We start from the raw sequence: 26,007 nt of genomic DNA on the forward strand, positions 1-26,007 counted from the left end.
TTGTTTTTTGAAACACAGTCTCATTGGCCTGGAACTTGTAATCAGGCTAGACTTGCTGGCCCATAGCCCTAAATCCCCACCTGTTTTATGCATTTCCAGAGCTGGGATTACAAGCATAAATCACTGTGCCAAGCATCTTCACCTGGGTCCTGGGGATCAGACTTACCTTGTCATTCTTGTATGACCAACACTTTACTAAGTACGCTATTTCACCAGCAGCGCAGGCTTTCTTAAAAGTCCTCACACTTGTTAGCCAAGTACTTGTCCACTGAGCTATATCCTTAGCTCGTTTCTTGACACGGGTTGAGATTAGGTGAATAAAGTTCTTCCTATTCTCCTCACCTCCCCATATGCATTACCTAAATCATATTACTGCCCAGTCTCTCAATTTCAAGTTTCAATTACATAATTTATAGATAGAGCTATAAATTAATCTCATAAAATAAAGCCTCAGACATGGCATTCACTCACTCCTTTCAAGCTTGTGAATTACAAACAAGCTTTCCCCAAAATCTGACACTTCCTAATAATTCTTGGAAAAATACAAGACCATGAAAACCAAATAAGGTCTGGGCAGGCAAAATGGCCCAGTGGGTGGAAGCGCTTGATGTCAGACCTGACAATCTGAGTCAGTACCGTCGATGAGTCTTTCTTACACGCTAATGTCCCCTGGGTTCACTGTCCTGGTCAGGCAGGGCTTCGTTTTGGTCTACAAATATGTCAAGATCATTCATTCTTTAAGAGTTTTGAAAGAAATAAAAATCGGAAGAAAACTCTCAGCTAAATTTAAACTTCAGATAAGGTAATACGGGGAGGAATTAAGCATTTTCGTTTTTAAAAAATTCTCTAAGTTTTACCTGAACCATGTATTTTTATTTGCTAAATCTTGCAACCCTACAAAGACAAGGCCTTCCAAGCTCTTTACAACTTAGTAACAGCTTAGTAACTTGTCGGGACTCCCTGACAACTTCCTATATTGTGCGGCTTTGACCCAGTCTTTCCCGGTTCCGCAATTCTAAGCGACGGATTGGAGACCTACCTCAAAAACAACAACGTGAGGCTTAAGTAAACTGTGTGCCCTCAGTGCTGACTGCATGGGCAAGGGACCGGGCCGAGCTTCATTCCACCCGCCACACCTCGAAACTCGAAAATCAGGGGGCAGAGTGGCCAAACTGTGAGAACTGTTGCAATCCTGCTAGGGTTCCCACCATTCACACACCCAGGCCGATGCACTGCCAAGAGAAGTGACAGAAAGTCTACTGTCGCCGGGAGATCAACGCCTGACGACACTGCCCAATCACTTCCGGTTCTGGAAGCCCGCACTTTCGACAAATCTCGGGATCTGGTATCCACCCTACCCGCCGGCGCCTTTAACTTCCTCTCTTTGCCTTTAAAACCCACGTTGAACACAAACACACCAAGGCGCGTCGATCTAGACACAGACGGCTCTGCCAGGAACGAGTCGGTGAGTGACTTTGGCGAAAGTGCGCGTTGGGAACAACATGCCCTTCCCTCTCCAGCCGCCGACCGGAAGTCCTCGTTCTGAATGGGCTTGGAGCCGGTTGCCGCCGCTCCTCCACGCGGGTTCACCGGCGAGCGACTCTGGCTCTCGGGTCTCGTCGGCCGCTAGGTTCATGTGGAGGCGTCCGAGTCGCTCCGTGCTGCGTGGGGTCCGGTCGGTGGTGGAGCAGCGCAGCCGGCCCGAGGCGGCGACCGAGCAGGCGGCGCGCGCCATGGAGCGGGCGGTGGTGCGCTGCGTGCCCTCGGAGCCCAAGCTCAGCCTGTCGTTCGCGCTGGCCGACGGCAGCCACAAAAAAATGCAGCGCGACCAGAGCGAGCCCCTGGGCCGGGTCCTCAGCCGGATCGCTACCAACGCCCTGAAGGGCCACGCTAAGGCGGCGGCTGCCAAGAAGAACCGGAAGAACCGAGCGCAGTCGGGCGGCGGCGCGGCCTGCGCTCCGGAACCGGCAGCGGCCTGCGAGCCGGTGGTGAAGCTGTACTACCGCGAAGAGGCCGTGGCGGACGACGTGCTCAATGTGGACGCCTGGCAGGACGGCGCGGTGCTGCAGATCGGCGACATCAAGTACAAGGTGGAACGCAACCCGCCCGCCTTCACCGAGCTGCAGTTGCCGCGCTACTTCATGGCCGGCTTCCCGGTGTGCCCCAAGCTCAGCCTGGAATTCGGGGATTCCGCCAACTCTGTGTTCCGCTGGTACAAGGAGGTCCAGCCCGGTGCGGCCGAGCCCGGGGACGGCGGCCTCGAGTCGTCGTCGCGCCCCGGGCCGTCTTCGGCTTGGACCGAGACAGGTGTGACCGAGCGCGTGTACACCCCGTGCAACGCGGACATCGGGCTGCGGCTCAAGCTTCACTGCACGCCGGGCAATGGGCAGCGCTTCGGGCCCAGCCGCGAGCTGGAGAGCGTGTGTCCCGTGGAGGCCGGGCCCGGCACCTGCACGTTTGACCATCGGCATCTGTACACCAAGAAGGTGACGGAGGACTCCATCATCCGGACCGTCTCCTACAACATCCTTGCAGACACGTACGCCCAGACCGAGTTCTCCCGGACCGTCCTCTACCCGTACTGTGCGCCCTACGCTCTGGAGATTGACTACCGCCAGAACCTCATCCAGAAGGAGCTCACCGGCTACAACGCAGACCTCATCTGTTTGCAGGAGGTGGACCGCGCCGTGTTCACCGACAGCTTGGTACCGGCCCTGGAGGCCTTCGGCCTGGAGGGCGTGTTCCGGATCAAACAGCACGAAGGCCTGGCCACTTTCTACCGGAAGTCCAAGTTCAACCTCCTTAGCCAACACGACATTTCATTCCAAGAAGCCTTGGAGTCGGACCCGCTGCACAAGGACCTACTAGAGAAATTGGCTTTGAACCCTCTAGCACTGGATAAAGTACTCCAGAGATCGTCTGTCCTTCAGGTCAAGTAGCTCTGCCTGCCTTTTTCTCACCCATGGTTCGGGGCCTTCGGAGTGGAGGGATGGTGGTACTGTCTAGATGGCATTTCTTTCGAGTATGCTTGCCCTAGCGTCTTCTACAGTGTGGCTTGTTCATTAATCTAGCACATTCTAAACACCTCTTGTCTCTAACCCCGACGCAGGTCGCCTTGAACAAGATGAATAGAGCAGTCTTAGTGCTCACAATCCAGGGAGATGCGTACGAAATGCAGTCATGGTCGGAACGTGCCAAGCACTTGTAACGCGCTTTAAAGCGGTTACAAGTATAAGTGCCTCTTGTTTTAAGACCTGTTTCATAATTATTGTTGCCTAGTATGTAAAAGAAATCATTGACTTTTTGTTTTACAGATACTATTCTTATTTCACACATGAGAAGATAATCAAATGCGCTTACTCTGGTTCATAGAAGTCTGAACCGTGATTCTTAGCCAGTTGACTAGGCTAGCGAGCTAGCTTTGTTCAGGGTGTGAACACACCCTGCTTCTTAGCTTAAAACTCTGTTATTTTTTGCTTGTTTTTTTTGTTGGTATTTTGAGGCGTGGTCTCACTATGTAACTGGATGCCCTGAAACTGGCTATGTAGGCTAGGCTGGCGCTGAGATTCACCTGCCTTTGCCTCCCAAGTGTTGGGGTTAAATTATTTTGGTCCAAAGAATTTAAGTGATTTTGTTCCAAGTAAAACAAATGTCTACCGGTTTTTAAGCACTATTGTGTTCTGTACACTTTTGTGTAAACTCGTTTAATTGAATGCACACATCTATGAGGTAGGTGATACGGTTTCTTTGCCATTTAACACTGAAGAGTGTCTTCACAGCATAGCACTGTAAACCCTAGAGTGTTCAGAGACCTGCCTGACTCCAGGGGCATGTGCTTGAAAACAGCATCCAGTCTTAATTTTCAGCTAAAGTGTGTTTTCCTAATGGTTATGTATACTGGATGGTTACTAAAACGTTATTATCTTTTCTCATGTTAGCATACCTTAAAACATGCAAGATCAGATTTTTAAAATGCTATCTTAGTTTTCAAGTAGCTCAGTCGACAGTTTTAAGTACAAAACCTTCTGCAGGGTGGGATGTTGTGGCTCCTACCCTTAATCCCAGCACTTTGGAGGAAGAGGCAGGTGGATTTCTGAGTTTTGAGGGCACTCTAGTATGTAAATAGTGTGTTCCAGGACAGCCAGGACTGTCTGCTGAGAAACTGTCTCAAGCAAAATCCAAGAAGTTTTCAGGAGGTTGGCAAACACCAACTGAACTCTTGATGTTTTCTATTGTAGATTTCAGTTCTTCAGTCTATAAAGGACTCTTCTAAAAAGATTTGTGTTGCTAATACCCATCTCTACTGGCATCCAAAAGGTAAGTTTTATTTAGTTTTACAGGTGACTTAAGTTATTGAAGCTGTTTTACACACACACACACACACACACACACACACAGATGTATGTTTTTTTTTTTTGATAGAACTTTGAAATGTGTTGGCCTAGAACTTAAACCCTTCTGCCTCAGCCTCCTCAGAATTGAGATTCCAGGTATGCACCACCACTCCAGCCCTATACAAAACATATGTTCTCAATGTCACTCAGATGCTGTAGGTGTTTAAAGTTGCTAAAGCTGTTTTACAAAAATGTCTTGGGCCCAGGTGGCTTAGCTGGTAAAGGTGCTTCCATCAAGCCTGAAGACTTGAGTTCAATACCAGGGACCCATGCAGTGGAAAGAGAACCAACTCAATGTAAATTGTCCTCTGACCTCCACACAGACACCGAGGCTTATACCCCATCTGTCTCTCTCACTCTTAACACACACAATGTGAAAATGTGTTTATATAGGTACCATATAAGTGAGAGCCCCCCCCTTCTTAGGGAGTACTTTAAAAAGTACTTACATTAATTTTGTTTGTTTGTAGGTGGATACATTCGTCTCGTTCAAATGGCAGTAGCCTTGGCTCACATTAGACATGTTTCATGTGAGCTGTATCCTGGCTTACCAGTTCTATTTTGTGGAGACTTTAATAGTACACCGTCTACAGGAGTGTATCATTTTGTTACCAATGGCAGCATTCCAGAGGATCATGAAGACTGGGCTTCCAACGGGGAAAAGGAAAGATGCAGTATGTCTCTCTCACACCTTTTCAAACTGAAAAGTGCTTGTGGGGAACCTGCTTACACCAATTATGTTGGTTGTTTTCACGGATGCCTAGATTACATTTTTATTGACTTAAATGCGTTAGAGGTTGAACAGGTGATTCCGTTACCTAGTCATGAAGAAGTTACCACCCATCAGGCCTTACCTAGTGTTTCTCATCCTTCTGATCACATAGCACTGGTTTGTGATTTAAAATGGAACTAGGTTTTGCTGCATTGAGTGAAGCGAGTTACTTTTCAGAAAATTTAGTATGAATCAGCGCTTATATATAAAAATCTTCAAAGCGGACGTCTAGACACTAAACTTTATTATGATCATTCCCTACTAGTTATGTTCCAGGTGGCTTTGTTACATACCAGTTCATAATGTTTGCATCATATATCTTTGTCCTCTTTTTTAATTTCCTACATTTGAAGGAAAACATTTATGAATAGGAAGAAAAAATGAACTATTGTGTATAGTTTATAGGTTTTTTTAAGCTGGCAATTAAGGTTTTTAAGTACTATTTGAATAATCTCATTTTCTTTCATAACACTTTACATTGAATTATGTTCATATAATTGGAGGGGGACATGCAGGTAAAAGTGAAATACTTCAGAGAGACATGGAATACTTTAGTCTATCACTACCTCAATTTGGTGGTTATTATAATTTAGAGCTTTAACAAAAGATTAAAATATACCATTACCAATTTTTATAGCTTCATTTTTCAGTTAGCAGGGTATTTTCTCTTATTTCTAGCGTTTTTTTTTTTAGTGTGCATATGATGGCACAAATGTGCGTAATTTGTGTTCTCATTCACAGTTCAGCCCATTTTAACAGTGTCCCCAGGGAGCAGCGACACAGTCTGATCCCCTTGTCTTCATTCTTCCTCATGAGAAATAGACATTGACAATGTCTATTATAGAAATTGACAATAGATGTCAACACACAGGTTACTTGACCATATGACATGAAAGAATAGAGCACAATTATTTTACGAGAAACTTCTGATTGGGGCTTCAAATTATACTTAAAAAACCATCGAGCATTTTCAAAATGGTAATTTTTTATGAGCAGGAAAAAGGGAGCCTAGCATGGTGCTGTAATCTTAGCACTCAGGAGTTTGAGGTAGGGCTGCTAATACTAGTTAAATACTAGTCTGGGTTACACAATTCAAGGTCAGTTTGAGCTACATAAATGGAAAAAAAGGGAGCAGTGGACTTTTCCCAATATCTGAAATAAACTTTTTATAGACTTACAGATAATGTAAGTATAAAAGTATAAAGATCTGACCTAGTCAGATCTCCAGCATACAGATGTCAGGCCGACTGGAATGCAGATAGGGAACACTACAAAAATTCTAAGTATCATACCTTGATTAATTTGTACTTACAGATTAATACAAGGTGTTAATCAGAAGTGTTTAAGCTTATCTTTGTGATTGAATTTTTCTACAACTTTTGGAATTTTTAGTACATTTGATTTTAATAAATATGGGAAATCTAGCAACTTTGTGGTGAAGCACATTTATGTCATAAGTTCTTGCTGAAGAAAAGTGACCGTTTTAGAGCATGTTATTCTGTGAAAATAACTCTTATGCAGTTGTTCCCATAACAGACACTACAGTTGGTCATTCGTCAAAAGAAGGCCATTTCTGACTACAATGTTCTGGCTTTATTCACTTGTATGTTTTCTAGGTTCATCCATGTTACAGTTATGTACCAACACTTGATCTTTTTTTACAACTGAGTATTTTCTACTGCATGGATAATACATCTTGCTTATCTGAACATTTGGACTGTCTCTTTGCTGTTGTGTCTAGTACTATGGGTACTTGTGCCCAAGTTGTTGGTTGCACATCCTTTTTGGCAGTGCTGGGGAATCACATCCTGTCATCACTCAGCTGTACACCAACCCGGAACGTCTGCTTTCAGTTCTCTTGAGTTTACACTTCAGAGTGAATTGCTGGTCGTCATTCTAGCTTTCTGGAGTACTGCCAGACTTTCTCGCATGGCAGCCCTGTCTTACACACTCGCTCACTGTAGTGCACAGGTTTGGTTTTCCCTCCATCCTCTCAATCTTATTTCCACCACTAATTTTCCCCTGAACCCACCAAGATAACCTTTCTCTGTGTAGCCCTGGCTGCCCTGGAGCTCCCTTTGTAGACCCGACTGTCCTCAAACTACACCTGCCTCTGCCTCCTGAGATAAAAGGTATGTGCCACCGCCCGGCTCTTACTCCCATTTTCTAAATAGTCATCCTGGTGAATATGAAGTGATACTCTAATGACACAGTTCTAACTTCTGAATTGAAGTCGTTAGACAGCCATAAACATGCTTTACTCTATTCAATAGTTTACCAAACCCTTTTTCAGAGCCTACTTCACCAACTGCTACTTTGTGCCAAGCAGAAAAGGCGCTTCCTTTAAAGAAAAGTATAAATTCAAGTTCAAAAATACAACCTTGAATGTAAATCAAAATTATGGTAAAAACTTAAGATGTTCACAACAAAAGGCTATTTTTTTAACTTGAGCAATTTCAGAGAACTTACTTTTAAATGGAACCACTTTAAATCCAGATTAGTAGATAGCAAAAATGTATAAAAATACTAATTACTGAGAAAATGAGATTAAATATAATTGAGTATAATAATTATGTGTAATCAAAATGTTCAAACTATTATAGTCCCTAAATTTAAGGCAATTTTTAAGCTGTAAACCAATAAATTAAGGTGACATATTTCCTGTTAAATAACAGGTAGGAAACTATTATTACTTGACCACCTTTAGTGTATTAACATAGATGCTAAAATTTATGTAAAAGTTATTTTAACATTAAGCTTAATCAGTTGAGTTGGCTTGTACAGCTTCTATAGAACATTAGTGAATGACATCTGAAACATTCAACTTGAGCCTGGGGAGACCACTTGGTGGTTAAGAGCACCTAGAGGACTTGGGGTTCATTTCACAGCACCCACATTGGCTCACAACCCCCTTTAACTCTAGCTCCAGGAATCCATCTGTGCTGGCATCTGGGAATCAGGCATGTGCATGATACAGATGCATATCAGGCAAAATGCCCATACCCATAAATTAAAAAACTTTAAAAACTAAAAAAACAACAAGAACCATTAAAGCTGTCCAGCTGGCTTAATACCACTTTCATCTGATAGGAAGCTCTTGTTCTATCAAAACCCAAGTTCTATGTTTTGGGGTTTTGTTTTTTTTTTGGGGGGGGGGTTATTAAATACAAGGTTTCTCTGTAGCTCTGGAACTCAGACTAGGCTGGCCTTGAACTGCCTGCCTCTTCCTCTGGAGTGCTGTGGGGCAAGCCACCACCACCTGGCTTAAACTGGTGTCTTTATTGTTAAGAGCTATTGGTATTTGGGTGTCAGACTAAGTCTAACAGCTGAAAGAAACCCTGTACTTACAGGATGTCACTCGTTTGCCCTGACAACCCTTTACCTACTTTGTCTCCATGAAATGTCTATTTTGGACTTTTTCACAAGTGCAAAGAAAGATGTCCTTTTGTGACTGGCTTCTTTCAGTTAGGTTGTTTGGTTACTTCCATGTTGTAGCATCAATACTGGGTAGTTTTTTTTAAAATGAATTTTCCATTACATTTATCTATTTATACTGGGCATTTGTACTGCTTCCACAAATAATGTTGCTATAAACATTTGTGTACAAGTTTTGTGTGGGTGTTTTCATTTCTTTTGAGTATCGCTTACACAGGAGCAGAATTATTGGGTTATATGGGGAAAATATTTACCTTTTAAAGAATTGCTAAAATATTACTGAAGGCAGGTACACTTCCCCACCAGAAATAATACATGAGTGCTCTAATTTCTGTACATCCTCAACACTTACTAGTTTTATTCTTTGGTAACACTCTAGTATGAAGTGGTACTGGTTTTGCTTTTTAATTCCCTCTAGGGAACATGTCTTCTCTATAAGACTCCTAATGGAGCCCTAAAACAGGATCACAGCCTGTATCCGTTTTTGTGTGTGTACATACTTATGATAAAGTTTAATATACATTTGCCTAAATTTGTAAGGAAATCAGTTTCAAATATTCCAAAGACTGAAAGAACACACAATCACATTTTTTTTTATCATTTTATTAGGAATAATTTCAAATGGGTTATGAAGAAAACTTATTCACTGAATTTGAGTTTTCAAAAAATTCTTTATGAAGATAGGTTCATCAACAAACAGTAATATCAGCAGAACTATCATATACTGGGCAAAGAGTCAGGGTGATTCCAAAAGCAACATGCAACATAAAAAAGGTAACAATATAAAGGAAGACAATCTGCTGAGTATTAAAAGTTATCTCAATATGAACTCTTTGCAACCAGCACAGAATTAGCTATCAAATGCAGACCACATTAACGAGGTAAGTTTGGCTGTTGGAAGCCAGGAGTCATTAATGGCTGCTGGTGGTGGGACATCCTCAGTCCAAGAATACTCAATAGTGTTTTGGAGCACTTCCCTGGCTGGTACAAGCAGTATTAGAAAAATCTTTTTTGGTAAGGGGCAGAAATAAATACAAATGGAATGCTACATTGTTACATCAGCAGACTGTCCTAGGAATGATCAAGGTGTCAGTAAAGTACCAAGGGAATAACTTTATAACATTATTGGTGTGGGCTCAAAACACTCAAACAGATTTGTTTAAAGGAGTCACAATAGCTGTATGTCCAGGCATTTAGGCTTCAGGGAAGTATAATAGTGGATACTTTTTTTTCCCAAGGAGAATTTCTCTTACACCCAAGCATATTGCTAAATAGCAACATTGTGCTTGGTAAACAATAATTGGCAACAAAATAAGTTTTAAATGCTGTAATATTCTGCCCAAACCTGTCTCAGATATTCTTTAATAACCAAGATGCAAACTAATTTTGTTGTAACACGTCTAGATCAATTCTATCAAACATGTCCTTGGTTGGATATCCAGGTTCATTTAACGTTTTGAAAGTTCATTTGACAGCCAATCGAGTCCCTCATACAGACCAGTTCCTTGTGTAGCACAAGTGGCTTGAACATACCACTGTAAAGAAAGGACAAGAAAATACTTTATTAGCAAGATAATACCTACTTTCATTTTTTAAACAGAAAATATTAAGTCCCTCCTTCCACATAAATGGCCAAGGGCACTACTAAGACATTATAAGCATAAAAAATGGAAATGACTAAATCAGTTATAGACATTAAGGATCTAAGCATTAAGTAATCTACTTGCATCCAACAAACATGAATTTAATTCTTTCAGTAACTACAAAAGTCACTCAAGTATCCTTTAGGAATTTTTTCACTCTATCCATTTGAAACTACATCTGTTATTCAATGGACTTAGCATCTCTAACACATTACTTACCTGGTCCTTAAGATCCTCTCATTATACCCCATAACTAGGAGCTGTGCTTTGTGTAGTTCTCATTCCCAGGCCCTCACATGTGCTAGGCAAGCCCTCGGTCATTAAGCCACATCCCCAGTCTAAAAGGGGTAAATTTCTGAAAGATACTTGTTGGTATTCTAAGAACTAAAACTTTTCACGATTTCACTTCTTTTTAAAAAGTAATTTTAGCATCTTTGATCTTACATATTCCAAAAAGTTTCACTTTTAAACAGCAAAGATTCTTAGTTGCTTCTATGAAACACAATAAAATATAAAGATATGTCTCAAAAAACCAAAAACAAAACCCCCCATAAAACTTGAAACACCCAGAAAATAACTCTCATTAAACAGATAATTTATTCATTTTTAACTGACTAGTCTTATTTCACCTTAGAAGAAAAAAAACTTATTTTAATGTTGCAAAGCCATTGTAGGTTTACCATGTTGCCAATTATTCTGACTATCAAATACCCTAGCAACACAGAAGGGAGGGAAAGGGCATAAATTCGTATCTCCACAGTTTAATTCACATGGGACATCACAACAGTCTACAGAATAAACAAAATCTGCCTTGTTAACAGGTCAATGTAAAGCTGCTGTTGAGTATGGGACACTGGAGTTTTGAGAGTTATCTTTTCTCTTTTGACAACATGGTTTCATGTCTGAGATACAGTTTCCATGTGTACATGAACTTTGCCAATATCAAATCACTACCTGATAGGAGGCACAGTATTTCTCGTAATTTTGTATTAGATAAAGGTGTCAGCAGAAGTTCAAGTTTTAAACAAAGACATTAAATGATATGATTTAAAATACAGTTGCTATAGCACAAAACGTAAGGCTTGCTAAGACTGCACATGCCTCTAATCCTAGCACTTGGGAAAGAAAAACAGAAAGTCAAGGCCAGCATCGACTACACAGTACTCAACTACAGATGCTGCTCAGCGGTAGGGTAACTATCCTACCACATGAAAGAATCCCTCAACCCCAAACACAAAAAAATAGTCAAAATAAAGGCATATCCATATTTTTAAAAACAAATTTAATGCAATATTTATAGTTTTGACTTAAAGCTGGTTAGTATGTATTTTCTATAAAATATATTACCATATTCTTATAAATGTTCTGTCTGTCTAAAGGAAATAATTATTACACATTTAAACTGGGTGGGCATGGTGGCATATGCAGAGGCAGGCAGATCTATGTGCGTTTGAGGTCTACAGAGTAAGTTCCAGGCCAGCCAGGACCACAGTTAGACCCTATCTCCAAATAGTAACAACAATAACAATACTAATCAGCAGCTGAGTATCAGTCCAACTACCCTAGTTTCACCAGCGAGGAGGTGAGTGTCACCTTCCAATACTTACTGTTCTGTTCCGGAGAGACTGAAGACCTAACTTATCCGTCATCTCGCTGATGGCCATAGCGTTTGGCAAATCCTGTTTGTTTGCAAACAGCAGCAGCACTGCGTCCTGCAGCTCATCTTCCAGAAGCTGGGGAAAGGTTCAACTGTTAGCTGCTTCTAAAATCAAACTGACTACTCACAAGTCCTCCTAAATATACATTTTATTCAACATTAAACAAGCTATTAAACATCAATTAAATTTCTCTATGTAAATTCCAAGCACTCTTATAAATCTCATATCCTTCACTTTGAGTAAATAATGATTACCCTTTAAGAAGGTGGTTTTCAACTTTCCTCGTGTTGTGCTCCTTTAATACAATTCCCATGTTGTAGTGATCCACAACTATAAAATTATTTTCGTTGCTACTTTGTAATTATAATTTTGTTATTGTTATGAATCATAATGTAAATATCTGTGTGTCCCAATGGTCTTAGATGACCCTTGTGAAAGAGTCATTTGACCCTCAAAAGGGGGTCTCGACCCACAGGTTGAGAACTACTAATTACATAAATAAATCAATAGACTTTAGAAGGCTTTTTTGTGCATTCTTAAGAACTTGGAAATAACGTAAGTTTTCCAAGCTTATTTCTACCTCTAAGTATGTAATCATGGACAATACCCCCATAATATATCTTGAAAATGATCAATTTAAAATGTATACTTACCATTTTCTGCAGCACAGCTGCTCCTTCTTGAATTCTTTCACGATCATTGCTATCTACCACAAAAATAAGACCCTAGGGAAAAATTTTTCAATAAATTATAAATTAAAACTTAGGGGCCACACTAAATATTAAATACACTAGCAAGACAGCATGGAGAGTTTGACGTGTGGTAGAAAGTAAGTTCTGCATCCTGGCTAGGTTTACATCAACAAGCTAGATCATCTGAACACAGGGAACCTCAAGTGAGAAAATACCTTCGTTAAGATCCAGCTGTAGGGCATTTTCTTAATTAATTACTGATGTGGGAGTGCCCAGCCTATGACAAGGTAGCCTGTCCTTGGGCAGGTAGTTCTGGGATGCTTTGATCATATTTTATCACAGCAGTAGTAACCCTAACTAAGACTGAGTGTTTAAAAATAGTTTTTAAGGCTGAAGAGATGGCTCAGAGGTTAAGAGCATGGGCTGCTCTTCCAGAGGTTCTGAATTCAATTCCCAGCAACCACATGGTGGCTCACAACCATCTGTAATGAGATCTGGTGCCATCTTCAGCAGACATGCAGAGAGAGCACTGTATATATAATAAATAAATCTTATAAAGTTTTTTTTTTTAACAGTTTTTAAAAGTCTCTAATACAGGGGCTAGCAAAACACCTCAACAGGTAAAAGCACATAATGCCCTGAATTTGGTCCCCAGAACCCACAGGGTGAGAGGAAAGAGACTTATTCCCACAATGCAAGTAAGGGGCATAAACTCCCTGCACACTCCCCACTGACACACACACCAGAAAATAAAATGTGACTTTAAAATTAAAAAGAAAAGAGGTTCTGTTATGACTAGTTTTATGTCAGCTTGATGCAAGCTGGTCGTGAGGAGGAACCTAAGTAGAGAAAATGCCACCATAAGATCTGGCTGTAGGCAAGCCTGTAAGGCATTTTCTTAATTAGTGATTATGTGGAAGGACCCAGCCCATTGTGGCTGGTGCTATCTCTAGGTTGGTGGTCATGGGTTCTGTGAGAAAGCAGGTTGAGCAAGCAAGCCATGAAGAACAAATCATGGTCTCAGCATCAGCTTCTGCCTGGTTGAGTTCTTGTTCTGACTTCCTTTGATGAACAGTGCTATGGAACCGCAAGCCTTTCCTCCCCAAGCTGCTGTAGTCGTGGTGCTCCAGCACAACAGTAACCCAAATAAACAACACAAAGTCAGTTCAAGGCTCACCTATTGAAAACTGACTTAAACATCATATAATTTTAACCAATCATTCTTCAAATCCCCCCCCAAAAACCCAAAACTCCAAAATAATTAACCAATGAGTACTTTTCTCAATGCTAAGAGAAACAATTGTTACCTCCTTTCTCTCCCCTATCATATTTAAATACAGTAACAAAAGAGTTACAGGTGGGGGGGCGGGTCTAGCTTAGGGGGTAGAATGCTTGTCTGGCATGCAAGAAGCCCTGAATAAAACTGTGTGGTGCTGCACTCCACTGTGACTCCAGCATTCAGGAAACAGAGGCAGGAGATCATAAGGTCCAAGGGACCATGAGCTATACTTTGACTTCCAGAGTGCCATGTAAACAGAGACTATGTAGTGAAGACAAAAGGAAAATAATAAAGGATCGTCAAAAATTTATGAACTATGTGGATTTATGTATGCAGTAAAAGGCACATACAAAATGTAAAAAGGAGAGCTTGACACACTTTGATAGTTTTTTGTTTTAAATAAAGAAATAAGAATTGAGAATTGCAAGATTAACACGTTCTTTCCAGGTGTATGATTACAAGAATAACTTCCTGATTAGTTTAGTTAAAGCTACTCATTTATTTAAAAAAAAAAAAGTTTTATTTTTATTATGTATACAGTGTTCTGACTGCATGTATGCTTGTGGACCAGAATAGGGCACCAGATCTCATTACAGATGGTTATGAGCCACCATGTGGTTGCAGGACCTCTGGAAGAGAAGTCAGTGCTCTCAACTACTGAGCCATCTCTCCAGCCCTCAAAGCTAATCATCATTAAGAAAAAGCATTTTCATTAGTAAAAAGAGAACTGTATAATGTATTTGTTTAATTAAATTATATATTGTTTTATTTTTTGAGAATATAATTACATGGTTTTTCCTCTTCCCTTTTCTCCTTCCAGCCCCTCCCATTTGCCCCAGCCTTTTGCTTTAAATTAAATGGCTTCCTTTGCTTTGTTAAGTTGCTCAGTCAATAGTTTTGTTTATTTGTTTACTTAGGCTTGGTTTTTCAAGACAGAGTTTCTCTGTGTCTCAGCCTAGTATACAAGAGCTAGTTCAAGGACAGGATCTAAAACTACAGAGAACCAAAAAATAAACAAACCAAAACAAAAAACAAAAGAAGAGAACATCAGCTCCCCCTTCAACTGGAGTAACAGACAGTTGGGAGGCACCACCTGGGTGTGGAAATCAAACCCAGGCCTTTTTTTTTCTTTACGAGAGCAACAAGCACTGTTGAGCCAATTTCCAGCCCCAATTTCATTTTTTAAACGTTCCATTTTAATTTTTTTTCTAAATGTAAATAATGTCATCTATTCCAAAGTAAGAGAGAGATTTTAAGAATAAATTCTAAGTTGGTCCTTTCCTGTAATACCACAGGATCAACAGTACGGAAGAGTTAAGCTTCTGAAAGCACATCCATCTGTTCTAAGAAAAGATTACTTAAAAAGCCAAACAAACTGGGGTCAGTCAGGTGGTTTTTTAACAGCACTTCTGTTCTGATAAAGGATCCAGGTTCAATTCCCATCACCCAAATGGCAGCTCAAAACCATCCTTAGCTCCAGTTCCAGGAATCTAACAACCTCTTCTGGCTCTGTAGGTATCAGGCATGTATGTGGTAGGCACACACACACACACACACACACACACACACACACACACACACACACACGTACGTTTGGAGGGGGGACTACATACACACAAAATAAAAATCAACCTTTTTGAAAAAGCCAAATTATTTAGAAAAGCAAAAGAAATGGAATTATCTAATGAGGAGAGAGCAATTTACCACAATAAACAATTAGTTTAAGTGTTAGGAGTTAGAACTGATTAGGAATGCTAGAAATGCAAGCTAGAAGAGCTAGCTTAGCGGTAATTAAACCAGGCCACATAGAGCTTTCCCTAGAAGGGAAAGAACTATCTAGGATGAAGAATGCTCTGGCCTTTAATTCTAAAGTCATCCAAAGAGACCAGGATAGATTTAATCCCAAATTCATGATTCACATGTCTTACAAAACATTCTAAACAAATATAAGGATAAGACTATTATTATAAGGTTTAAAATCAGCAAGATTTACATCATGCCTGATTTTACTTCAGATACATGGTTTATTGTGTTACATTCTAATTCCACAATACAGTTTTTTAAAGCCTATACTTTTCAAAAATCTGTTCTCTATCCAAAGCCATATGAATTAACACATTCTTGTTTTTAGTAAGAAATTATGCTACATATTTATTTTTATATTCATACACTTATTTAGTAAGATATACTACTTAAGCCAGGACTGTTCCAGCCACTCAACAAGGGTGCTCACTGCTACCAGGCAACAGTGCACCTCAATGGAGCATAAGCACAACACTACAAATCTTAAATTTCTCAAAAGTTAAATATACTACTTCAAGAAATTCTCAACTCTGGTAGTAACACAAAACATGATGTGTAACCCCTCATTGTAGTAGAAAAGAAAATTATAGTAGAAAAGAACTGAGACCAGGTTAACAAAAACAAAAAGAACCCCTCAATCTTTTCTTTTTAAAGACAAGTTCTCCCTATGGAGCCTTACCTGGCCTCGAACATGCTATGCAGGAGCAGACTGAACTGAATTTAGATTCATCCTCCTACTTCCCAAGTGCAATTACAGGTTCCCAGTTACAGGTATGTGCCATTGTTATGTCTTGAAGTCACTTCTAAGTCTCAGTTTCCTCACTTTTAGAAACTCTAGCATATGGTACATGTCTGCAATCTCAGCATTCAGGGGTCAGGTGGAGAGGAAACACAAAAATAGGAGAACTAGAATAGTAGTTCTCATCCTGTCCCTAGGGAGGTTTTTTGTTTTTTGCAAGCATGCAAGCATTTGTAGTTGTCAAAACTTGACTTGGAAGGTAGAGTGGCTACTAGCATTTAATAAGTAGACACTAAGGATGCTGTTAAGCATACTACAATCCAAGAGAGGCCTCCCCACAGTTCAAAAATGACAACAGAACTTTTAATAAGAACCCAAACTAGCAAAATCAATACCACAAGAGAACTTACTAGAATTATCAAATCTAAAAAGCTTCTCCCACTAAATCAGTCTGTATCTTTCATAGAGAGCCAGGTGGGCCACACACATACTAAGTATGGAACACTAAGCCTGCTGGCCTTCCGTGTTCAAGATTCTGACTTATGACAACTTTAGAGATTTTCAAAACTCCCTCAAAAGTGTAGCCAAATTTGACAACTCCTTATCTACATAATCACTAAGGTCTCTTTCATGCCAGGATATCCTGTATGATAACATAAAAAAGTCTTATAAGTTAGCAAAGCAGACTGAGCTAAATCAAGTTATATATAATTTAATCTCAAAATTAAGGTTAAGAATCAAAAGAACAAAAAAAAAAAAGAATCAAAAGAACTACTGATGAAATACGTAATTCATTCTTAAGAACTAATTTACTCCTATCTAAAATCTCACTGGAGTAGCTACATTTAACTCTTCCACACTACGTACCTGAACTTTCAAAGGCATGAGTAAGTGCATACTAAAGAATATAAACAAGTCAACATTCAATATAAAATTCAGAATATGAAATCTATAAATTAGAGTTACAAATACATGGCATATCTCACCTGGGTATTCTGGAAGTAATGCCTCCAGAGAGGCCTAATTTTATCTTGACCACCAACATCCCATACTGTGAAACAGATGTTTTTATACTCTACTGTTTCCACATTAAAACCTAAAAGAAAAAAAACATGACCACTGTTCATAATAAAGTACCAAGAATTAAACCCCTGCAATGTGAAAGTCTCTTAGAATAGCTTTGTAAGTCTTACCTATATCATCTCTTAAGATCAACAAAAAACAAAACTATATTTTCACTTTACAGAGTTATCTATAAATTTCTTACCAATGGTAGGAATGGTGGTGACTATCTCCCCTAATTTCAGTTTATACAGAATTGTCGTCTTTCCAGCAGCATCCAATCCAACTAGAAGAAGATATCACAGATTTAAAATCTGAATCAAATATACATAAGCAATTCAACAATAATTAATTTCAAAGTAAAAGTTAACTCTTTGATACACAAATGAGTTAAAATGTACTGTGTCACCAACTAGCTGAGTGCCTTTGTTGGAGACAGGGTCTCTCACATATCCCAGAGTGCCCTCAATTCATTATCTATGGCCCTCAACTATCGATACTCCTGCTTCTCTCTCCTTGAACACTGGTGCTAGGATTACAGGTGAGCTGAGCCTGTTAGAAATGGAGAAGCTAGCACAGCACACCAACCAAGCCACATCTCCAGACCAAAAATTAACCTGCTGTTTAATATTTACAGCTTATTTTGAATAAATGCTCTTCATGCTGGAGAGATGAGTTAGTGGTTTAGAGCAAGTGTTGATTCAGTCCTAGCAGCCATCATCACTTGTCTGCTAAGTGCCTTTGCTCTAAGGGATCCAATGATCTCTTCTGTCCTGCACAGGCACAATACCCTGACACACATATACACACAATTAAAAATTAAAAGTGAAATTTTTCTTTTAAAAAGTTCTTAATGCTAAGACGGAACATATATAACTATGCCAGTGACTAGTCTGCCCTCACTTATAGACTCAAGAAAGGCTAACTGTGTTACATAAAGTATTTGGTTTTCAAATGTAAAATAGTGTAGCAACAAGATGAGCAAATCGGAGGGTGGGAACTCAGCTGTAGAGCCCTTGTATATACCAAGTATAAGGCTCTAGAATCGGCATCATCAGCGAAAAGACAACTTGATCTTTCAACTCTTCTGTGAAGAGGGTAAGACCTTTTTGATTGTGATCAAATTTTATTAACATCAGAATTGACCTTTGGACCAGGTGGGGTGTCGTGCTTTTAATCTCAACACTTGGAAGGCAGAGGCAGCTGTGTCTCTGAGTTTGAGTCTACAGACAAGCTTGTTCACAAACACACCAAATGACATCATTCACGACAACTAAAATAACCAATTTCCATCAAATGATAAATGGATAAAATGGATAAACTGTGAGTTTCTAAACAATGGAATTATCATTTGGCCACAAAACACCATAGAATACTAATAGACGTTACACAAATGTTGAAAACAACTATGATAAGTGAAAAGGCCAAACAGAAAAAAGCCATGTATCATTATTCCATTAGCTGAAATGTCCAGAACAGAAAAACCTACAGAAGCAAAGACTATTGGTGGTCGCCACGGTGGTGAAGAGGAATCTGGGAACGACTGATAGTTATGGGACTCCAATGCCATTGAGACAAATGCAGAGATTCTGGAGAGGTGGGAAAGACAAAGAATGGAAGTGGGTTTTGTTTGTTTGCTTTGATTTGTTTTTAATTAATTTTTTAAAATTTTCTTTTTGGGGGGATGCTACAGGGATGAGGGGCAGATATGGAGGGACTGGGAAATGAGTGGGATTGGGGTACACGATGTGAAATTCCCAAAGAATCAATAAAAATTATGTTTAAAAAGTTATAGGATTCAACTTGGGCAGTCATGAAAATATTCTAGAATCTGATGATGGTAACTGTTATACAACTTTATAAACATAAAAATTATACTTTAGGGGTGGCACATTTTTATTATGGTTTAATTATTTTGTGTATGAGTTTCTATGTGTATGTGCTTGTGCATGAATGCACAGTGCCTGTGGAGGTCAGGACAGCTTGCAAGTCTTACCCTCTTCACTTCTGTCCTGCCACCATTCCACTACCAGGGATTGAATTCCAGTGGTCAGACTTGGCAGCAAGTGCCTTTATCTGCTGGGGCATCTTGAAGATTCAGGGTGGCTTATGATTTATGAACATATACCTCTACTTACAAAAATCAGAAAAACAAAACAGCTGGTCAGTAGTGTAATGCCAGAATATGGGAAATAGGACAGAAAAACCAGGAATTCAAACCCAGCCTAGGTTATATGTGACCTTGTGTCACAAACACCCACCAACCTATGAAAGCAATTCGATGCTCAGGCTCTCAGATCGTATTTATATACTGTGATGTGACCTCTAAGATTTTCTTCAGACTACCATATCATAATATTTTATCTAGTTCTTCAGAGCTTTGACCATTTAAACTGAAACTACCAGTTACAGAAAAAATAAATTTAGGTTTGCTAAAATGTTTGGATTTTGCTTCTACCCAACAAAATTGAGGAGTATTTTCCCTTTTATGAATGAGCTAATTAGCAACAAATTATCAAAGGCCAGTAATTATGTTTGCAAATAATGGCATAAGGAAATGCTTGTAATACATTAATTGAAAAGAAACACAAAATAATTTAAGAGGAATAAAACCTTCTAAATGGTGGAGAATAAGCGTGACAAGTAGGTGTTGGAGAGATGGCTCAGTAGTGTGTATTTGCTGTTCTTCTAGTGGACCCAAGTTCAATCCCCAGCATTCACACTGGGCAGTATACAACCACCTGTAACTCTAGTTCCAGATTCTCTCTCTCTCTCTCTCTCTCTCTCTCTCCCCTCTCTCTCTCTCTCACACACACACACACACACACACATAAAATAAGTAATAATAGTCAAATGGTTGAATTATAGGTGATAATCACCTTTTTTCATATCTAAGTTTCACAAAAAGTTGAAAAAAAGAATCAGAACCAAGAATTAACTAATAAAAAAATTATAAAATGTTTCTGAGAAAAAAACATGAAATATCACTCTACCTTAAAGCCTCACTTATTAGTACTTATTACTTATTAGTGCATTTTTTAAAGTTGGCAAATAGAGGATCCTTCCCAGTACTCAGGAGGTAGATCAGAAAGAAGGTCAAAGCCATCCTTAGTTACGTAGTGAGTAGACCAGCCTGCATTATATGACAGCCTATCTCAAAAAACCTGGCAAGATGGCTCAGTGTGTAAAGACACTACATTCTCAGAAGCCCTTTTCCCAAGTTCAAAGAAAATAGGTTAAAATTAGTAACTCCTCTACAAATTCACTAGTAATTTCAGAATTAAATTTAAGTATTAATTTACCAAAAGCACAACTTATCATAGACCTCTAAAATACAATTCAGAGCGACTGCTTTCTAACTCTGGCTTTCTGAGTAATCTAAGATAGAAATTAGTCATCCTTGAATTTAATTTTTTATTCAAATGAATAAATTTCCCTTACAAATAACTAATACATCATTTCTGTTGATCAATAGTCTAGAAGATTTTAAATTCAACGTATCATATTGGCTATTTGTTAGTGGCCTCCTTGGTGCTAGGATTACAGGCACACGAGATCACACTAACCCAGGTTTGGCTTGTTTTTAATTATGGTTAACTTTGAGATGTGTCTTCCAAAATCTTCTCAAATTAATTTTGGGAGAACAGCTAGTATGGAAATTAAGTTTTCATCTCCACAGAAGTTGGGGAAACCAGACACATTGGCTAACTACTACTGTCTCTTAATATGCTTTTAAAATCTAGGACTTCAGAGGAGCTCAGTGGTTGTGTATATGCTCAAAACTCAAGAGACCCTGATTTTAATCCCCTGCACCAAAAGAATAAACAGACTATGAGAAGCTGTTGACTCAAGGAGGCATACATAAGCTTGATAACGAAAGCATGAGCCGGTTGGTGGTGGCACAGGCCTTTAATCCCAGCACTGAGGAGGCAGAGGCAGGCCATCTTGGTGAGTTCAAGGCCAGTCTAATCTGCAGAGTGAGTTCTTGGACAGGCTCCCAAGCTATAGAGAAACCCTGTCTCGAAAAACCCAAAAAAGAAAAGGAAGAAGAAGAAAAAGGAAATAGGAGCCCATTAATGAAAGAGAGAGAGAAATAAAAAAGCCAACATTCAGGGCTTGGGAGAGGGCAGAGTTCATACACAAGGTCTTGAGTTCCTGTTCTCAAAACCGCACCACAAAACAAATACATAATACATGTGCACACATGTACATACAACCATCCATGCACTGATGTTCCTAATGCTTGAATGGGGAAAATACCATAAAAGTGATTACTCATTACAAGGTCACTCATAAAACCACAAAGAAAAACACAACAACAAAAATCCCCCAAATTCTTAGGAATTACCAGACTTCCTAACCACTGTGCTTCTTCATGCAGATAACCCTGACACTTTCTTGGATGAGTTATCATAAAAGTTAGTTTTCTGAACCAGTGCTGTTAAACAAGGAAAACTTCAGGTGTGGTGACACCACCTTTATTCCCAGCACTCAGGCAGAGGCAGGTGGATCTCAGTGAGTTCAAGGCCCGCCTGATCTACAGAGTGAGCTCCAGGACAGCCAGAGCTATGGAGAGAGAGAGAGAGAGAGAGAGAGAGAGAGAGAGAGAGAGAGAGAGAGAGAGAGAGAGAGAGAGAGAGCGCGAGAGCGCGCTGTATCATAAAACAAAAGCCCCACAAGCAGAGCAAACCTGAGCGATCACACCCCTAACACTAAGAGGAATCCCACCCGTGATTCGGGCCCTTCCACCCGCAAAGCAGGTTAAAGGCTGCTCTACGCCCTTCCTGCCAATCACTACTTGGGATGGATTGAGAATTTCTCAGACATAGCAAAACGCTTAAAGCACCTATCTCCCTTCTCCCTATCCCTTCGGCCATCACAAGACTATAACAAAGGAAAAACGTAACTCATTTATAATAAATTCTTTAGTAACACACTCTTCTACTGGCTAGTCTCGAAGAAACTCATTTATCTCAGTCTAAAGTCCTCCCTTTGACTTCAGATCCTTTTTCATACGGCCAATTTCCAAACATTTAGGTCTTAAATAACACACCGGCCCTCCTAAAAATAACTGTCCTCTTCATAAAGGAGATCTGAGTAACTGTGAAAGAAAACATTTTCACTTAGCTTTGTGAATGAGTCAACGAACAACTGTTTTTACGGCTGTAAAGGAGCTGAACAAAAAAGAGAGAGGCACAATCACCAGCTTGTACCCCATACTCTGTATCACAGAAACTGAAGCACTTCGCAGTAGTGCGTGCTCAAAATGATCCTTTTCTCTTACACTCGACAAGTGTCAAAAGATACTATTCAGCTCCGTGGAACTGAGCTGTGAGGCAGGCTGCTGTAGTAGGGCCAGAACGAACCCTTCACCCTAGTGAACGGCCTCAGTGGGCAATAAAACCTGCCACTGGGAAGCACTTTAAACAAACGATTTTAATACGTTACCCTGAACTCAAGAGTCATATTCAGTTCAGGTGCTTTAGAATTATCTGGATAAATAACTTTTTCATTTCTAATAACTGACTTTGTCATTTTATTATTATCCAGGTCACATGGATTAAAATTAGTTTGAAAGATAGTAAACCTTTAGTTTAGGTTTAGTTTAGTTAAAGGTTTTACTAAACCTTTAGTTTAGGTTTAGTGTTTTAGGTTTAGTACGAATAAATTCTGTTTTCACAGAATAAGCTTCATAAGCATGAGAAAATAAAGCCGAGTGGAGAGCAAGGCAAAGTTTAGCGAAATGAGCTCAAAGGACTCCACTTTTTCCACAAGCCTTGGGTGCTCCTTCGCCACCGTGGGCCTGGTCACTTCCTGCCCCAGGGCTGCTCCAGGCTGGGCTCACATACCAATGGTGTGTGCAGAGGGCGTACACGACCAGGAAAGGGGGTGGGGGGGAGACGGCTGGAGTCGCCCGGACTCACTCTCGACCGCTGTCCACAGCCACAAACGTGGGGCGGAAAATTGCACCCTTAGAAAGGGCCTCCCCGGGGTGAATGAACCCTGGATCCCCGCTCCGTCTTCTCAAGCTCTCAATTAGACCAGGAAGACAGAGAGACAGAGACAGAGACAGAGAGAGAGAGAGAGAGAGAGAGAGAGAGAGAGAGAGAGAGAGAGAGAGAGAGAGAGAGAGGCGAGCATGCAAAGCCGAGAGCGAGGAAATCTGGCTCAGCGTCTGTGGGAGACACCGCTCGCCCCTCGCCCCCATTGTTCCCCCGAAGGATTCTTCTTGGCCGCCCTCCCCCACCCGGGCCGGGGAAGGCTGGGCTGGAGGCCACGGAGCAAACGCCTGGCCTTCCCCGGTTCCCGGCCGCACACTCACCCATCAAAATGCGCATCTGCTTCTTGCCGAAGAGGCGAGAGAAGAGGGAGGAGATGGTGAGGCCCATAGCGGCGGTGGCACGAGAGACGGTCAGGAGAGGGGTCCGATGCGTCCTCGGGCCTTCTCGGTCCCGGCTCCCGATCAACCGGGCGGCGGAGGAAGGCAGAAGAGCAGGCTCGCTGGCGGCGGGTCGGCGGAGCCGTGGGAACGCGACGCAGCGGGACCCGGAGCTGCTCGGCAACTGGTGCGGTGGCTCCGGCACGGCGTTAAGTGTTCGGCTGTGCCACGTCACACGGCGGCCGCGGAGACTCTGGCGGCGGCCCGCCCGCTCCAACGCGGACAGAATCGCGTCACCGCCGCCCCACCCCCCCGCGCTGCGGACGCCGCCCGGCCCACCGCGCCTGCGCATAAGGACCCCGAGCCGGCGTCGAGCCGGCGTCGCCGACGTGCGCCTTGGCGGAGGCGGAGCCGGGCGAGGACGGCTGGTACGGGCGGACGGAAGGACGGGCCGGCTCCCAGGAGTCCTGGTTTCATCACGTCCAATAGGGTTCCAAGTGAACGGCTTCCGCCCGGATGGGTGAGTTGTAGTCCGCGGTTCCAGGAAGGCGACATGTGCATTGTGGGCTAAACAATGACGTTCTTGGCCTTTGGGTGACTTCCTCCTTCCGGGGAGCTTTGGTGGTTACCCCACTCCCACTAATGCCGTCGAGCCTTGCACGGCACCAAGATGCCTACCGCAATGAGGAAGCGAAGACAGACCCAGTTTCAAACAATAAAGATTCTTTCCAGGCTAGGTGAGGAGATGCGCTAAGACGAATTTCATGTGAAATAGCCTTAATACCCGGCCGCTCGCAGCAATCTGGGATAGATCCAACGATAGCCCGCAGAACAAAGAAAATTCGTACAGAACTTTATTTATTACTTATAGACCTCTGAAGTCTTCCACGAAGGGGAGAGAGGTCTCAGAGTTTAGCTGTTTAATGAATGTATCAGATAGTAAATAAAGCGCAGTCAGTAAAGCATCTAACAGCCCCTAGCTTCTCCGGACATAATTAAAAAGCAGACCTGCTGGCAGAGGAAAGGTGAAAACTCCTAGGCCCAACGCCAAGTTATACTGAAATCACTAACCCTATTAATTACAAGACGAATGTTCGAAGGCTTTTCCTTTTCCTACCAACACTGACATTGGAACCCAGGATCTCAAGCGTGCTAAGAAACATTCTACCATTGATGGGCAGAATGGCAGGCCGACCTCGAATCTGTGGTCCTCCTACTCCGGAGTGGCTGGGTTTCCAGACTGGTCCCACCACACCCAGCTGACTATTTACACTTTGAGAAGTCAAGAATAGACTGCTCCTCTAAGGTCTTTTCACTCCCAGAAGAATAATGAAAGATACTGTTTTACTGGTTACAAAATAAGGTGTAAATATCGCTATTGTTGTTGTTTTTTTTTTTTTTAAAGAACTTCACCTCCTCCCACATATTCCCCCAACACCATTGCTACAGTTTACTGTGAGTAGTGCCCACATCCACCTTAGTGTTCACCAGCTCTGTAAGCATTTTCTCTGGGAAGGTAGGTATTTTTTGACAGAGGGATTTCCCCACTTCTTAGGCTCAAAGTGTGATGACTTCTCTTCAAAAAATATGGCCTCATAGTTAATGTTATTGGCAACAGCCCAGGTTTCCCCTCTTGTCTGAAGGAAACATAACAGTACAGAAAGTACCGAAGCTGACACAGCACAACGATAGGGAGATTACTAAATAAACTGTGGGATAGCCGTACTCTCCAATACCAGGAGGAATTAGAATGAATTACAACTAGACACGGTATCCTAATAAAAGATCTCCAAAGCATGGTTAGTGGAGCAGAGGGGGAACAAATAGAACATATAATAAGGTGATATAAAAATAGATTTCTGGGTCTATAGCTTGATTAGTGAAAGTCTTGTCACACAGCTTTGGGTTCATTCATCCCCAGCACTGCATGAAGCAAGTTGTGGCATACACCTGTGAACCCAGCGCTTGGGAAGTGGAGCGAGGATAATCAGAAGTCTAAGGACATGCACCAATACAAAGTTTAAGGGCAGCCTAGAATGCATGAGACTGACTTTAAAACAAAACACAAGTTCCTGCAGCCTATGAGGGGACACATTTGTGATCCCAGCACTGGGGAGATAGAAAGTGAAGGGTCAGGAAGACAAGGTCATC

At 41.3% G+C, this 26,007-nt stretch overlaps 2 protein-coding genes across 3 annotated transcripts; one reads left to right on the forward strand and one right to left on the reverse strand.

Moving 5' to 3' along the window:
- Positions 1-1,079: 1,079 nt before the first annotated feature.
- On the forward strand, positions 1,080-6,875 carry Pde12 (phosphodiesterase 12). Of its 2 annotated transcripts, XM_087906208.1 has the most exons (3): positions 1,109-2,930; positions 4,239-4,317; positions 4,865-6,875. In XM_087906208.1, exons 1-3 carry the CDS (start codon positions 1,503-1,505, stop codon positions 5,305-5,307), a joined length of 1,950 nt encoding a protein of 649 aa, XP_087762334.1. In that variant the 5' UTR covers positions 1,109-1,502; the 3' UTR covers positions 5,308-6,875. The 2 variants fall into 2 exon arrangements, with proteins under 2 accessions (XP_087762335.1, XP_087762334.1); XM_087906209.1 differs by lacking the exon at positions 4,865-6,875 and having other exon boundaries at positions 1,080-2,930; positions 4,239-4,364.
- A 2,377-nt stretch (positions 6,876-9,252) lies between these two features.
- On the reverse strand, positions 9,253-24,117 carry Arf4 (ARF GTPase 4). Its single transcript, XM_048421487.3, has 6 exons — positions 23,800-24,117; positions 17,683-17,763; positions 17,402-17,511; positions 12,556-12,627; positions 11,852-11,977; positions 9,253-10,136 (listed from the first exon to the last, which is right to left on the reverse strand). The coding sequence occupies exons 1-6, from the start codon at positions 23,864-23,866 to the stop codon at positions 10,050-10,052; spliced, it is 543 nt and encodes a 180-aa protein (XP_048277444.1). The 5' UTR covers positions 23,867-24,117; the 3' UTR covers positions 9,253-10,049.
- Positions 24,118-26,007: the final 1,890 nt, after the last annotated feature.

This window comes from Myodes glareolus, chromosome 5 (assembly GCF_982192425.1).
Source record: "Myodes glareolus chromosome 5, mMyoGla1.1, whole genome shotgun sequence".
NCBI classification, from domain to species: domain Eukaryota; kingdom Metazoa; phylum Chordata; class Mammalia; order Rodentia; family Cricetidae; genus Myodes; species Myodes glareolus.